The following is a 15,935-nucleotide window of genomic DNA, read 5'->3' as shown; positions in this document are numbered from 1 at the left end:
TTTCTTAATTTTTTAGAACTGACTTTAATGCCTGATTGAGTCCTTAGCCTGCTTCCTAGCACAAAACTTAATCATTCTTAATGATTCTCAAACTTAATACTTTTTTGCATTCATTGGTTGATTCTTGTATGTGCCTTCACAGGGAATCAAACCTGCAACATTGGCATATAGGGATAATGCTCAAACCAACTGAGCTATGAGTCCAGAGGCAGACAACTCAATTTAGATGTCTTTAGGTAAATGGGGATCCAATCCAGTAATTCTGAGGGAATGTAATTTCAGGTTTATTCACTCATTTTAGGTCAGTTTAGAGCTCTCTAAACTTCCTGCCTCTTCTTCCCCAACACTGGTACAATTCCTGGGAAAACTATACAACCACAGCTGCAGTAGGCAAGGCTGGGAGTGTCTGCTTTTGGAGCCTTATCAAGTCCTTGGGCTTGCTTACTGGCATACTCTGATGTCCCTTGTTAGTCTGTCATCTGCATGTCAGTTGGATCCTCAGGTAACTTGGGAAACTGATGGGACCACCCCCCGTCTATAGCCACCTCCCACCATCTCTCTTGATTTCCCCTTGCCCAGTAGTTTCTCTCACTAGCCCTCTAAACTTTTATAGGGGATCTCCTTGTATTTTCTTTAAGACCAGGTCTGTGGTAGGGGAGGCAAAAACTCATTATTGCACTTTCTCTCTTTCTTTTTATTAAAATATATATATATTTTTTCCCTGCCACCCCCCTCCGCCCCTTAGTTCATGTTCATGGGTCATGCATATAAGTTCTTTGACTACTCCATTTCTTATACTGTTCTTAACATCCCCCTGCCTATTCTGTTCCTACCAATCTGTACTTCTTAATTCCTACACCTTTACCCCCTTTCTTCCCCTTCCCCCTCCCAACTGTTAACTATCCAAATGAGCTCCATATCTATGATTCTGTTTCTGTTCTGCTTGTTTGTATAGTTTGTTTTTTAGATTCAATTGTTGAGAGTTGCGAATTTACTTCCATTTTAATGTTCATTGTTTTCATCTTCTTTTTATTAAATAAGTCCCTTTAGCACTTCATATAATAATAGCTTGGTGATGAACTCCTTCAGCTTTACCTTGCCTGGGAAGTACTTCATCTACCCTTTAATTCTAAATGATAGCTTTGTTGGACACAGTAATATAGGTTGTAGGTCCTTGCTTTTCATCACTTTGAATTCTTCTTGCCAGTCCCTTCTAGCCTGCAAAGTTTCTTTTGACAAATCAGCTGATAGTCTTATGGGAACTCCTTTATAGGTAATTACCTGCTTTTCTCTTGCTGTTTTTAAGATTCTCTCTTTATATTTAACCTTTAGCATTTTAATTATGTGTCTTGGTATGGTTCTGTTTTCATCCATCTTATTTGGGATTCTCTGTGCTTCTTGGACTTGTATATCTATTTCCTTCACCAAATTAGGGAAGTTTTCTTTCATTATTTTTTCAAATAAGTTTTCAATTTCTTACCCTTTTTCTTCTCCTTCTGGCACTCCTATGATTTGAATGTTTGTAAGTTTGAAGTTGTGCCAGAGGCTCCTTACCCTATTCCAGTTTTTTTGGATTCTTTTTCCTTCTTGCTGTTCTGACTGAACTTTTTTTTCTTCCTTGTGTTCCAAATCATTGATTTGATTCTTGGCTTCATCCATTCTACTGTTGATTCCCTGTAAGCGTTTCTTTGTTTCATTTAGTGTAATCTTTATTTCTGCTGGGTATTTTTTATGCTGTTCAAGTACCCAGTAAGTTCCTTGAGCATCCTAATAACCAGTGTTTTGAATTCTGCATCTGATAGATTGCTTATTTCCATATTGTTTAGTTCTTTTTCTGGAGTTCTGTTCTTTAATTTGGGCCACAATTTCTTTGTCTCCTGATTTTGGCAGCCTCCCTGTGTTTGTTTCTATGTATTAGGTAGAGCTGTTTTGACTTCCTGTCTTAGTAGCATGGCTTAATGTAGAAAAACACAACTGTAAGTTGACTGGGGCGGAGCCTTAGATAATTGCCAGAGTGGGGGCAACACCTCTGGACTAGGTTGATGGAATCTCAGATATGGTGCAGCTGTTCTGTGGGTTCGTGGCTCTGTGTGGGGGAGGGCTCAGAAAAGGGACACTGGCCACTGCCTGGCCTCTGGAGTTTTGTCTAGTAGGAAGCTGTCCGCTGGCACTTGTCTTGATGCCAGACACTTCAGTTTCTACCCGTATGCCACAAGTGCTCTTCATGCTGCTGCCCTGGTGCTGGAGCCCAGGGGGAGTGAGTCTGCATATGACCTAATTCCATTGTGGGCCTTTTAAGAGGAGACACCTGAGAATCCCAAAGGTTCTTCCTCTGCCCCAACCCCCACTGGTTTTTACAGCCAGAAGTTATGGGGACTTATCTTCCTGGCACTGGAACCCTGGGCTGGGTGGTCTGGTGTGGGGCTGGGATCCCTTGCTCCCGAGATATCCCTCCCAACTTTTATCTACCACACGAGTGTGGGATCATCCATTCAGTGTCTCCACATCTCTGCCCTTCCTACCTGTCTGAATAAATGTGTTTCTTTAATTACTTGGTTGTCGGACTTTTATACAGCTCAATTTTCTGACGATTCTGGGAGATAGTTATTTTGTATTTTGGTTGTAATTTTTGCTGTGGTTGTGCGAGTAGGTGAGCCATGTTTACCTGCACCTCCATCTTGACTGGAAGTCCCTCTCTCTTTCTTTCTGAAACTTTCTCTTCCTTTGTTTCTGAATCTTTTGCATCTTTCCTCCAGGTAAGGGGAAAAAAGCCAGTTCTATCTCTTTTTACCTCTGTAAGTGGTTAGTGTCTTACCCCAGGAATGGTGACCTATTAATTTAGTAATTCAAGCCTGGGTCTTTGTTCCCAGCTGCCCAGCTCTTTTCACTGTGTTCAGTGCCCTTACATTTGGCTGTCATTTTGGGGAGAGTTTGCAGATGGGCATAGCTAAGTAGGAATGGCAAACCAGGCTATACTTGAAGTCATAGTCATTCACTGAAGAGTCTTACTTTTTCTAAATTTTTAAAAAATTTTTGTTGATTTTAGAGTAAGGAAGAGAAAGAAACATTGATTTTATTGTTCCACCCATCCATACATTCATTGGTTGCTTCTTGTATGTGCCCTGATGGGGGAGTGAACCCACAACTGTGGTGTACCAGGATGACGCTTTAACCAACTGAGCTACCCAACCAGAGCTCACTGAGGATTCTATACAAGAGCAAATTGTGATTATCAACTACCATCTTTAATCTAATCGGAAAAAGTACTCTATACTCTATATTCTCTACTTTTGAAAGGACCCCAGAGTCATTGAGTTCCAGTCACCAAGTTCCTTTCAACATTCAGCATCCCATTTGTTTGAGGACTTCCAATTTTCTGAATGTTCCTGATTTACTGATTTATCAAGATTTATAGGAGAATGACATACACTTACATTTCAGGGTGTCCAAGTTCTAAGCCTCAGAGTGGTCCCCAGGCTGAGGTGTTGGATGCTCCAGGCCCCAGCCCAGGAGCCTTCTACTTTGTTTTTGATGGCCCCATGGCTCTGATAATCATTTAGCCACTGAGCTTCAGTCTCCTCATGTGGTGTGGGCATGAAGTCTCTCACCTTGTGGTAGTTATGAAGATGAAATAAAATAATGCCTATGAGAGTTTAATAAATGTTAGATGGTCAGATTTTGGTTCCTCTCTTCCTTCTAAAATCCTTCATTGTGACATAAGGAGGTTCTGAGGATGAGATTCTCTCAGAACAGGCTTCTAGCAGCTGTTGGTAGGGTATGAGTTGTGGAGAGGAGCACTTACCTTGCCACTAAGGGAAGCCATTCATTTCTAATATAATTGGATTCTTGGGGAAGGATTCGTGGTTCTGCCTTTGAAAGGCAAAGGGGCTTGTGGCACTTGCCAAACCAGGAACCATGAGGAGAGCTATGATATTTCATTCCTGGCAGGCCCTGAAGAAGGAACTGGTGAGGAGTGTGAAGGGCCCTGGGAGGGAAGAATGGAAGATTGAACGGAGAGGTATTTTGAGAAAGGGAGAGGCAGGTGTGGGAGGGGGCCTTGGAATGAATGTGGCAACCTTGTACCTTTTGGAGTGACAGCGTGTGCACAAAGGTAAGAGTCCCAGATTAGGCCATAGAAAGACTGAATTCTGAGCCCTACCCCCTGGACGCTGTACAAGTCATAGGCTATCCTCTGGGTTCCTGAGTTGTGCTCTGTGCGCACTCTTTCTACTATTACGAGATCGGAGAAAATAAGGCCCAGCAGCAGAGTAAAGTAATAGGTTAAACTTATGGATTCTGGAGCCAGGCTTCCAGGGTTCAATTCCCTATCACCCATTAGTCACATGACTAATATTAGTATTATGCAAATTACTTGGTTTACTGTGCCTGTTCTTACCTCTGCAAAAAATTGTTGAGGATTAAATGAGTCAATACTTATGAAGGGCTTAGAATAGTGCCCAACAATGGTAAGTTGTTCTCAATAAGTATTAATTTGTATTAATAGAGCCTTTCCCTATATTACTTTAGATATATAATTTTTTTCTTTTAAGTATTTTATTGCTTATGCTATTACAGTTCTAATTTTCCCTCTTTACCCACCTCTACAGCATGCCCCCCATTTCCACATCAATCCCCACACCATTGTCCATGTCCATTCATATATGTTCTTTGACTAATCCCTTCACCTTTCAACCAGTCTCCACCTCTACCTTCCCCTCTTACAGCTGTCAGCGTGTTCTGTGTTTCTATGCCTCTGATTCTATTTTGCTCATTAGTTTATTTTGTTCATTAGATTATATTTATAAGTGAGGTCATATGGTATTTTTCTTTCATTGACTGGCATATTTCATTTAGCATAATAGTCACCAGTTCCATCCATGGTGTTGCAAAAGGTAAGAATTTCTTTTTTTTTTTTTTACTGCTGCGTAGTATTACATTGTGTAGATGTACCATCCTTTTTTTTTTTTTTTACCCACTTTTCTATGGATGGGCACTTACGCTGTTTCCAAAGCTTGACTATTGTAAATAACACTGCTATGAACACAGGCATGCATATATTCTTTTGCATTGGTGTTTTGGCATTCTTAGGGTATATGCCCAGAAGTGGAATCACTGGGTCAAAAGGCAGTTCCATTTTTAATTTTCTGAGTAGATATATAATTTTTAAAGAAAATATTACAGTTACAGGTGAAGCTTCTCACCACCCCACTCCCTGTCTCCTCACTGGTAACTAACTACTTTCCTGAGGTTGATATGTACCCTTTCTATATATATATTTAAATTTTATTACATATGTATGTAAACATAGAAATGATAAGCATCCATAAGCAGCTATATAGTGTGCAACACACTTTTAAAAATGGTATTCTAAATTGCATCATATTTCACCTTTTTTCCACTCAAAATTATGTGTGAGCTTTACCGACATTGACATACATAGCTAGGGCTCTGTTCAATTCTGTGACTATACTGTAATGGGTTGATGCATTCTCCTACTGATGGAAACTTCAACTGTTTTCAGCTTTTTAGTGTTAATATGTGCCATGTTCATCCTCATGGCTATCTCCTTGTACACATGTGTAAGTTTCTCTAAAGTGTATATTTAAGGTGCATACAATTCCTTGATTGTAGAGTACACACATCCGCAACTTTTAAAAATATTGCTAAATTGCTCTCAAAATTAGTTGTACCATGTTTTCCATTCCCCCAGTCTGATAAGTATAAAATGGTATCTTATTGTTACTTTAATTTTTATTTCCATTATTTTGAGTGGTATTCAGAATTTTTTCATTGTGTATTGCTGATTTGAATTTTCCCTTCAAACTACCTGTTTATAGTCTTTGCTTATTTTTATGTTGGGTTATTTGTATTTTTTTGATTTGTATAGTTTTTTGAATTAAAATTCCGGATAGTAATCCTTTGTAATAGTAATCCTTTGTAATTCTGGATAGTAATCCTTTGTCATAAATATGCATGGCAACTATATTCTTACAGTCCTCAATTAGTCTTTTCATTGTGTTTATGATATCTCTATTATCAGAAGTTAATGAACAATAGTTTTTGGTTTTTACATTTTTTAAATTATGAAAATTTTCAAACATGAAAGTTGAAATATATATAATGATCATCCTTAGATCTAACAGTCAACATTTTGCCTTACTGGCTTTGTGTTTGTGTGTGTGCATGTGTAGGGGTATATGTTTGCTGAATCACTTAAAAGTTACATACTTTATAATACTTGCTTAAAAATAAGAACACAATCACAATATCACCATACTACTAAGAAAATTAAAACTAATTCCCTGTGTCATATAATATCCAGTCATATTCAATTTCCTTATTTGTTCCTAAAATGTATTTTATAGCTTTTTGTGATGAATTAGGATCCAGTCAAGGTTCATAGTTTGCATTTGTTTGTGTTTTTGAGTCTTAATCTAGAGCAGCCCCCAAAACTGTGTTCTTTTTTCCTCATGAAATTGACTTTTTGAAGAAACTGGGATAGGTGACTTGTAGATTGTTTCACATTATGGATGTCTCTTTAGTGCTGAACTTGCTTCCTTATTCCCTGTATTTATACTTGGAGGCAGAGGGTGACTGTCCTTCTTCCCAAATTCATATTTGGGATTTGTCTTCAGTTCCATTTCCGAATTCCCAGGGAAAACATTAGATGGACCATCTGGATTAGGTGTTACGTTAGTTTTCTATTGCTGATTTAACATGTTACCACAATTTAGTGGCTTAAAACAATGAAAATTTATTAGCTTATGTAGGGTTAGAAGTCTGGCATGAATCTCCCTGAACTAAAATCAAGGTGTTAACAGGGCTGTGTTCCTTTCTAAGATTCTAAGGGAAAATCCACTTTCTTGACTTTTCCAGCTTCTAGAGACTATCTACATTCCTTGGCTCATGGCCCACTTCCTCTGTCTTTAAAGCCAGCAATGTTGCATCTCTTGACCATTCTTCCCTCAGATCCATCAGATTCCCAAGTTCAGGCTCTCTGCATCACCCCTCACTTCCTGCCACTACTATTGCTCTTTATTTTCTGGACCAGTGAGGGACTAGATATTTAACTAGAGCTGTACTGGTGAACGCTTGAACAGCTGGCCCCTGGGGAGAGGGATGCCCCCATTTGTAGTCATTGCCAGTACTTATGTGACATAAATATTCTCACTGTGGGCAATTTCAAGCTACCAACATGATTTCAACAGTCTTGAAGACTTCCTGAAAATATAACCATCATTCCAGCACACCACCACATTGAATCTTATTACATTTCTCCTTCAGCATAATGCAGTCTGCTGCTGATAGTTGAAAACAGATCGTTTCCAATGCTCTTGTCTGTTTCGTTTCCACAGGGGCTGCACCAGCTCATCCTGGATATCATTGTGATGATCCGAGTTTGTAAAATGTTCCGCCAAGGCCTCAAGGGATTCCGAGGGTATCAGATCACTGAGACTGTTAACAGAAGGCACCCTATCTTCTCCTTCTGGGATGTAAGCTCCTGGGCTCTGCAAGATTAGCAGAGTTAAAGGAGGGCCTGTAACTAGCATCCCACTTCCCAGTCTTAGTTCTATATCAACAGAGAGAAGACAAAGGGTAAAGCAGAAGGGAGGCCCCAACTGTCACTTTTATTAATGATGAAATTTATATTGGGGATGACTTGGATCATCAAGTGAGAGGATTGCCTAATACTGAACCCCAGAATGAACCCCTTGCATGCCAAATCACAGGGAGTGCTGGACCATAGCAGGCCTCCACCACAGCAGCAGGGCCTCCTGCCTTCAGCTCCCAGTAGAGAGGGGCAGAGCAGAATGTGGGCTCAGAGGGAAGGAGAAGGGGGTGATCATGCCCAGTTTCTCCTTCCAAATCTACCAAGAGGTTTGTCGCCCCCTCTTAGGGTGGAAGGAGAGGGGGTCAGTAGTGTTCAACTAGTACAACTCCCTCCATGTGGAAACAATGTCAGGAGCAGGAAAGAAGCCATGTCCATTCCAACAGCGATCAAAAGAGCCAGAAGAAATCCAGATGGGGTTTTCTGAATGCGCACCAGCTGTTCATCTTCTCTACCTTCTTTCCTGTTTCTTTACTTAAACAAGAAGGGAACATTTGCAAGACTCTGTTCACTCCGGTGACCATGCTTTCTAGATTTTTCTAGAATCTCCATTTCAAAAATTGTATCCCAGTGGTAGATGATGAGCCCCATTGTGGTTCAGAAAAGTTGATCACAATTTGGTTAACTTGTTCTAATTCCCTAAAGTCGTCGTCATTACTACCCAGGGCTCCAAAGTTTCCCTTACCCATTTTCTTGTTATGTCAAGAGTGACTAGTGACTAGACATAGCTTCTGCCTCCTCCCTGCATGCAATGATTCACTGCAAGAATTTCCCCAAAATGATTTTGAAGGAAAGTAGCTAAGGAGAGGGGTTGGGGGTCTAGTGGTGATTGGGCAATGGAAAGTGGTTTCTAAGAAGCCAGCAGGTAATGTAACTGTGTGTGTGTGGCTGAGTTTAAGATGTAGCACGGAGCAGGGGCCTGTGGACAGCTGGAGAAGAAGGGCAAGCCCCAACTAAAGACATTCAGGTTCATATATTTCGGAAACACTTTGCTGGCCAAACCAAACAAGTCTACAGCCAGATTCTGCCCTGTATTTGGGCCATGAGATGGGAAAGGATGGAGTAGAAGAATTGTTACCTAGGAGACTGAGGTTAGCTCTCAGGAAGGACATTCTGACTCAGGGTGTCATGCAGTGGTGAAGTGAAGGGCCTTGGAGACCAGGAGGAGTCATTGGTTGCCTGCAGACCTGGGCTGATGCCTGGGCAGTTGAAAGTTAAAGATCAGAGTCAGGTTTCACATCAGGGTAGGCTTGCGTGGAAGCCTCTCAAGGGCGGGGTATATGGATCACATGGCTGCTGGGCAGAAAGCTAGAGGGCTGGGGCAAAGGGTCAGGCAGAGAGAGCCAAAGACTTATTTTCAGGGGAGTATGTGAACCTGGATCCTTCTGAACACCACCTCTTTCCTTCATTGGCCTCCCTGAGAAGCACCATATGGATACCCAAACTATAAATGAGGGGAGAGGGCAGAGATCTGAGTGAGTTCTGGGGAAGAACATAAAGAATAGCTAGAGATGCATGGGGCCCTGGTTTGGCCCAGTATGGTGGTCAGGGCCTTGTTTGTCCTCTTCTTTCACACCTACCTCCCCCTACATATTTTTCCCACTCTCTTTGCTCATTCCTTCCTTCCTTCCTCCCTCCCTCCCTCCCTCCCTCTTTTCCTCCTTCCCCTCGCCTCCCCTCCCCACCCCTCCCCTCCTTCCTTCCTTCCTATTTATTTATTTTTAGAGAAAGGAGGGGAGGGAGAAAGAGAGGAAGAGAAACATCAATGTGCGGTTGCATCTCACACATCCTCTACTGGGGACCTGGCCCACAACCCAGGCATATACCCTACACTGGAAATTGAACCAGCAACCCTTTGGTTCACAGGCCAGCGCTCAATCCACTGAGCCACACCAGCTAGGGCTGCCCCTCTCTCTCCTCTTCCCACATCTTCTCTGCATCTGTTAGGAGATAGAGTTGGATTAATTTATCCTCAAGACCTCTTAAAGCTCCTCTTGGCCATCCTCTATATGGGAACCATTTACTTGCCATGTAGTCCTTCACTCTGCTGAAGACAAAATGGAGTAAGATAAGGAAGATGTGCTGTGTCTGGCTCATTATAGGTACTCAGTAAAAGTTGGCTTCATTTATTCCTTTCTTTTTATCCCTCCTTGTTGTTCTTTCCCCCTATACTTTCCTATTTATTTGCTGCCTTTCCCTCTTCCTTTTCTTTCTCCACTCTTCCTCTCTTTATTCGCCATTTCCTCTCCACACTCCCATATTTCTCTCTCTTTACAATAGTTTGTTGTTATTGCTGGGCCCAAGTCTTGAGCTGAGTTGGGGCTTTTGAGCGGAGGTGGACATGAGAAGCCCCGCTGGTAGGTTTCCCATGGCTCCCTGCCTGCTATGGTGGTCTGGGTACACTGAAGGGTTTCAATGCATAATTCCAGAAATAGTCTTGTTGATTCTCCTTCCTCTCCCCTCCTCCTCCTCTTTTTTTTTTCTTCCAGAAAAAGAAGCAAGGTCGAATCACATTTGATACTATGGACTTCGTTGCAGAGTCGGTATGCATAGTTCTGACCTTGATGTTAAGAATTTTCTTTCTACATCGTGTCCTAGAAGAAGCAATGGGCTGGGCATCAGGACAGCTGGGTTTAGTCCAGGTTCTGCCACCAGCCCAGTGTGTCATCTTGAGCTAGCCACTTGGTTTCTTCCTCATCTATAAAACAGGCGATCTCAGTGATCCCTCCCAGTCCTGGCATTTCAAAACTGTGAGCCCCTCCCTACGCCCAACTCTTTGTTGCTTTATAGCTGAGCAGAGCCACCAGCAGGGAAGAGCTCCCGCATTTGGACCCATGGGACAATAGCAGAAGGCACAGCAGAGGAAGTGAGAGCCCCAGACAGAGGAGAAATAATCAGGGTGGTGGGAAAAGTACTGGCCCATGTGAATTCTGGCTCTGTCCCAAACTCTCCAAGAGATGCGGGGCACACTTCTGGGTGTAGGATGGCCATTCTGATGAGGAAATGCCTTATGTCTGAATGAGGCTTTGGACTGTGTGACTTGTTCTCTGAATTTCAAGAATCATGATTACCTTCCCAGCTGGCTTCTCCATATCAAATGCTGGATAGTAATTGAAATTTAAAGGGACCTACCTATTTTTAGGGAAGATCTGAGGTTCTCATCAGTGAAGACCTGACTTCACCCTGGCCTGGAGTACCATGTTGGTTTTTGTCTCAGAGAAAGGAGGCCAGACAGAGCTTTATAACATTGCCAAGATGACCTGTGCCCCTTCTGGGTATAATCTGATTTCTCATGCCCCATTATGAATGAAGCACAATTAAGTCATCCAAATTGTTTTTTTGATTTTCAGCATTCCAGACTGGCCAGTGCCTGACACTGTACACTGAAGTTCACCCAAGTTTTTCCCTTCACACAGAAGAAACTAGGGGCCTCTCTGAGAGTCACAGAACTCTAGAGATGAAGGCAACTCTGTGTATTACACTAGAGGGAGAGAAGAGGGCACAAAGGAAAAATCCATTATATAGGCAAATCTTCTCACTCTCTTGAGTGACTCTGGCTCCAACACAGAGACAAAGAGTAGAGACTTAAAAAACCTGCCCTTTGAGTGACTGTTAATGGGTACTGGTTTCTTTTTAGGGTGATGAAAAGGTTGTAAATTCCATGGTGGTGAGAGTTGCACAACTCTGTGGATACAGTGAAAATCATTGAAGTACACTTTAAATGGTGAATCGTTTGGTGTATGAATTATATCTCAGTCAAAAAGATCTACACACACATATTTATATAACCTGCCCCTCAGGACAGCACTTGGATTGTGACCAAAAACTAAAGCTCCGTATAGTCCATACTGGGACTGCTAACACTAAACTTCTCAAAGAGAATCTTAGAATTAGACACTTAGACTCTAGACTCATTTATTATAGCACTTGTGAGACATTAAAAACAGCAGGTACATTTCAAAAACATAGTTTGAAAAAGAACACCGATTGAAAAAAACCAGGTTACGTAAATGATGTCTGCAGTCTGACATTTATATAAATAAAAGCAAACCAATCCTATACATATTCTGTGGGCACACGTGTAAGTGTATAATAATGTATAAAGACAGTCAACTCTGGTGATGGAGAGCAGATTCATATCAGGGATGATATGGTACAAGGGGTTTTAACCACTTATATTGTTCTGATTCTTGATGGAAAATATAGTCATGCAGTACTTGTGTTATTTTCAGTGTTTATTTATACATAAGAAAAAGACAGGAAACCAGTATGTCAGATGTTTATGGTTAGCTCTGGGTGGTGGGATCAGGGGCAGTCCCTCTTTTGTTCCTTTATCCTTCCTGTATGCTGGAGAACACAGTGAGGGGGCTGCTGGCCTGAAGAGAATGAGGGTGAGAGAGCTGAGAAATGGTGTTTGGGAAGCAGGCAGGGGCCAGGTCTCCCAGGCCCTGTTTGGATTATATTTCCTTTTCCCTGTTCCAGATAATTCTTTGATCTCCCAATGTATGCCTAAAACTGTTTCTGATTGTGGGGAATACTAGGTTGTATAACATTCCCACCTGCACTTAAGGAGTTCATTTGAATGAAATTAAGGCGATAAAATTTACTGGTGAAGTTAAATAAGAATTAGTTCTGTAGGAACCCAAGAAAGGGGTTCCTAAGGATTGGGGAAGGGGTGGTGGGAAAGATTTCCTGAAGGAATTAGGACCCCAAGTGGGCCTGAAAAATCATTTTGATTCATAGAAGCTAGGAGCATCTGTGTTTTGTCATAAATGTACCCTGTGGTAGAAATCCCAATGGGTTATTGATAGCAAAAGAATTAGAAAGGAGAAAGATTGGATTCAGACATAAAAATGGCCAATACTTCCATAATCCTTGCTGTGACAGGCATGTTCTAAGTCCTTTACACATATTAATTCTGCTATGTATACATATAGTTTCTGCTATTATCAATAGGGAAATTGAGGCTCAGGGAGAAGTGGCTTAAGACAGACAGCTTAGGAAGTAGCAGGCCAAGGTTGAAGCCCAGGCACCTGGCACCAGAGCCCATGAGCTTTTAATCCCTGAACTACACTGCCTTTCTCTTTTTCTTATTTTTTCTCTCTCTTTTTAACTTTTTTTCCCTAACACTTACTCTCTGAATGAATATGCAGGGCTTTGGGTCTGTTGTTCTAATGTCCAGAGTCATGTCCCACTTTCATTTTTGCTTCTGTGACAATTACTGTTCTGTAAGACTGCCGGCATTCATTCATTCCTTCCATAAATATTTTGTTGCGTGCCCGCTACATGTGAGACATTATTCTAGAATGGTAAACAAGATAGACGAAACCATTGTCCTGTTTACATCGGGCTTATACTCTAGAGCACCTAGTACTTTCTATAATAATGGAAATGTTCAATAAGTCTGTGTTGTCCACTGTGGTAGTCAGCAGACACATGTAGCTACTGAGCACTTGTGTGACTGAGGAACTTATTTCTTATTTAATTTAAATTTAAATAGCTACATGTGGTTATTGGCCACCACATTGGACAGTGCAGTTATAGTTTATGTGTGTTTGTGAGTGGGGGATGGTGGGGAAATGACAGATAATATACAAAAAGGAATTAACGTAATTTCAGAAAATATTAATGCTTGGAAGAAAAGGATTCAGAGCTTACAGGGTGCTGGGAAGGGGGCCCTGTTATTTTAGCTCAGTTAATCCAGTAGGGTCTTTCTGAGGACGTAGGAGTTGAGATTAGAATGAGGAGGATGGGGTGGCCACATCTAGGGGAAAATTCAGAGGAAGAGCAATCCAGAGGAAACAGCCCAGGCAAAGACCACAAGACAGAAGCAAGCTTGGCATCTCCAAGAGATGGGTGGAAGGCTAGAGACTACAGAATAAAGGGGAGAGACTGGAGATGAGGTTGGAGGGGATTAGGGAGATAGAGAGTCAGACCATGTGGGTTCCCAGGCTGTGGTACAGACTTAAGATTTTTATCCTAAGTGCAATGGGCGCCCAATGGGAGTGTTAACAACTTAAGTACCATTTTCCCAGCAGGTGGGAATAGTGGGTGAATCTGCATGCCTACTGATCCATGAGTCCTGGTTCATGAGGGTCAGCTAATAGTCTTTGTAGGTCCCATTTCTTAGTCTTCTGTAGCATACCATGGTATAGGTTGGGTCAAGGGGGGTCTCCCCTGACTGTAGTGTGCATGTGCTGCTGGACTCCTGGAGCCCAGGAAGCCCACATTGTCTGGGATGGGAGGAGCAGTCAGTGAGCAGCAATGGCAGTATGGTCAGAGGCTGAGGGTATAGGCCTTGACATGCAGCAGATCTATGTCCTAATCCTACCCAAGTGTCTTTGCCTGTCAGATGGGAATGAGAATTGTGCCTCGCTTCTTGGGCTGGGCAAAGATGCAGTGAGATGGTGTGTACAGGATGCATTTCCTGGTGTGTGGCTCACAGTACGCACTTACTACATGTCAGCCACTGTTGTGGGGAGTGGTGGGGAGTGTAAAAGCAGCAGTGAGCGAAGCCGCCTGCTGGCCCATGGAAACTGCTGGGTCCTGTGTGTCACTCTGGTTTTCTCTCCCCAGGGTTACTTCCCTCCAAAGGCCATTGAGATAACACAGAAGAAGCCTTCTTGGAGGACAGAACAGGAGATCCAGACCCTTTGTAACGTCTTGCAGGTTCTGGATTGCTACCGGAATTACTCGGAGCCTCTGCAGCTGCTTCTGGCCAAAGTCCTGCGCTTTGAACGGTCAGTGGGAGGCATGCCCCTTGGCCCCTGGGCTGGAGCTGGGCTGGAGCTATGCAGAACCGGAAGAGCCCAGCTGAGAAGTCCGCAGCAGGTGTGCTAGCCTCTGCAGAGTGTCAGCCATTGGAAAGCCATCTGTTAGTTCACCTTGCACACTGTTACGGTTGCAGTACAATTTATCTCATCCGTTTGTCGAGAGTCTACCCAGAATTAAGGAGCCACTGAATCTGGAGAGGATCTGGTAGGATCTAGTCCAATTCCCTCATTTTGCAGATGAGAAAACTGAGTCTCAAAAGGGGAAAATGACTCATCCTAGGTCGCCCAGATAATAAGTAGCAAAGCTGAGGCTCAAATCCAGGCCCCAAAAGCCAGAGTGAGTCACAGGTGACTATACTACATCCAGATAGGAACCAGGGCAAGGCTCTTGAACTTGGATGAGAAAATAAATTATATCTGTGTTTTCATTTATCTCTAATTGAAATTTATCTCTTTTTTAAAAAATCATGGGTGTAGGTAACAAACCACTGTATTACTAGACATTATTGTGACTTTTTCACCAAAAGAAATCCCAGGTATTTTCACATCATATTTAAGTTGTTGGAGATTTCTGGAAAAATAGTTTATTACATCTTCAAAAATAAGGTAGTTATTAGATATTAGTTATGCTTCTCTTATTATTTGGTGCCTTAATAAAGAGGCACACATACTGCTATATCACAGATTTGGGGTTTTGGTAGCTGAAATTCTGCCGTATTTTATTTTATACATTTAAAATGTTATTCTCTGAAGGCTTCACCAGATTGCCATTGGGCCTATAGCACAAAAGGTGTCATGTAAATATCTTGTACCAGAAAAGTTTAAGAGGTGCATATGGAAATATTGCCATTTCCAGGACATTTCAATGGCTTACAGGGGACAGCCTAGCAGAATATTTGAGGTAAGTCCTGTCTTGAAAATCCATGATGTAGTGTCACTGTAGGTATGTGCTCTGATATCTTCCTTCATGGAGGTCACAGTCTAGGACATAGTCACAGTAGATTATGACCTTTATGAACCATGCAGTATCCTTTCTACAGGTAATAAGCCAGGTGGAGGAGGTTATTCTCCAGCTGGCTTGACCAACGGAGTTTCACAGCCGAGGTCGCGTTTGAACAAGCAGTTTTGACAGGTGGAAGTGGAAAGTTCATTCCAGGCAGAAGGAACCATCTGCTTTGTTCTAGCCCAGTGAAGAAGAGCAAGGCACGCTCTCTCTCTCTCTTTTTAAAAATTTTTTAAAAAAGGTTTTATTTATTTTAGAGAGAGGGCAAGGGAGGGAGAAAGAGAGGGAGAGAAACACTGATGTGTGAGAGATAAACATCAATGGGTTCCCTGTTGCACACCCCCACCAGGGGCCTGGCCCACAACCCAGGCATGTGCCCTGACAGGGAATCAAACCACTGACCTTTTAGCTCACAGATCAGCGCTCAATCTACTGAGCCCCACCAGCCAGGGCTGTCATTGCTATCTTAAAGTAAGATTCCAGGGCAGGCAGAATGGTGTCATGAAAAGAAAAAGAGTTGTGGAGCTAGACGCTTTGGAATTGAATGCCG

General features: G+C 42.3%; 1 protein-coding gene across 1 annotated transcript in view; it reads left to right on the top strand.

Annotated features, from left to right (window-relative positions):
* The first annotated feature begins 3,915 nt into the window (after nt 1-3,915).
* Nucleotides 3,916-15,935, top strand: part of CNBD2 (cyclic nucleotide binding domain containing 2) — a 53,763-nt gene continuing 41,743 nt past the window's right edge. The window contains exons 1-4 of the mRNA XM_054573819.1: nt 3,916-3,966; nt 7,356-7,493; nt 10,099-10,152; nt 14,186-14,349. Coding sequence (XP_054429794.1) covers nt 3,916-3,966; nt 7,356-7,493; nt 10,099-10,152; nt 14,186-14,349 — 407 coding nt within the window. The remainder of the gene's footprint in view (nt 3,967-7,355; nt 7,494-10,098; nt 10,153-14,185; nt 14,350-15,935) is intronic.

Source organism: Pteronotus mesoamericanus, unplaced genomic scaffold (assembly GCF_021234165.1).
Source record: "Pteronotus mesoamericanus isolate MK-2021 breed Mesoamerican mustached bat unplaced genomic scaffold, CSHL_Meso_final contig_25, whole genome shotgun sequence".
Classification (NCBI taxonomy): domain Eukaryota; kingdom Metazoa; phylum Chordata; class Mammalia; order Chiroptera; family Mormoopidae; genus Pteronotus; species Pteronotus mesoamericanus.
The sequence above is the reverse complement of the archived record's forward strand: the minus strand, read 5'-3'. Positions and strand labels throughout refer to the sequence as shown.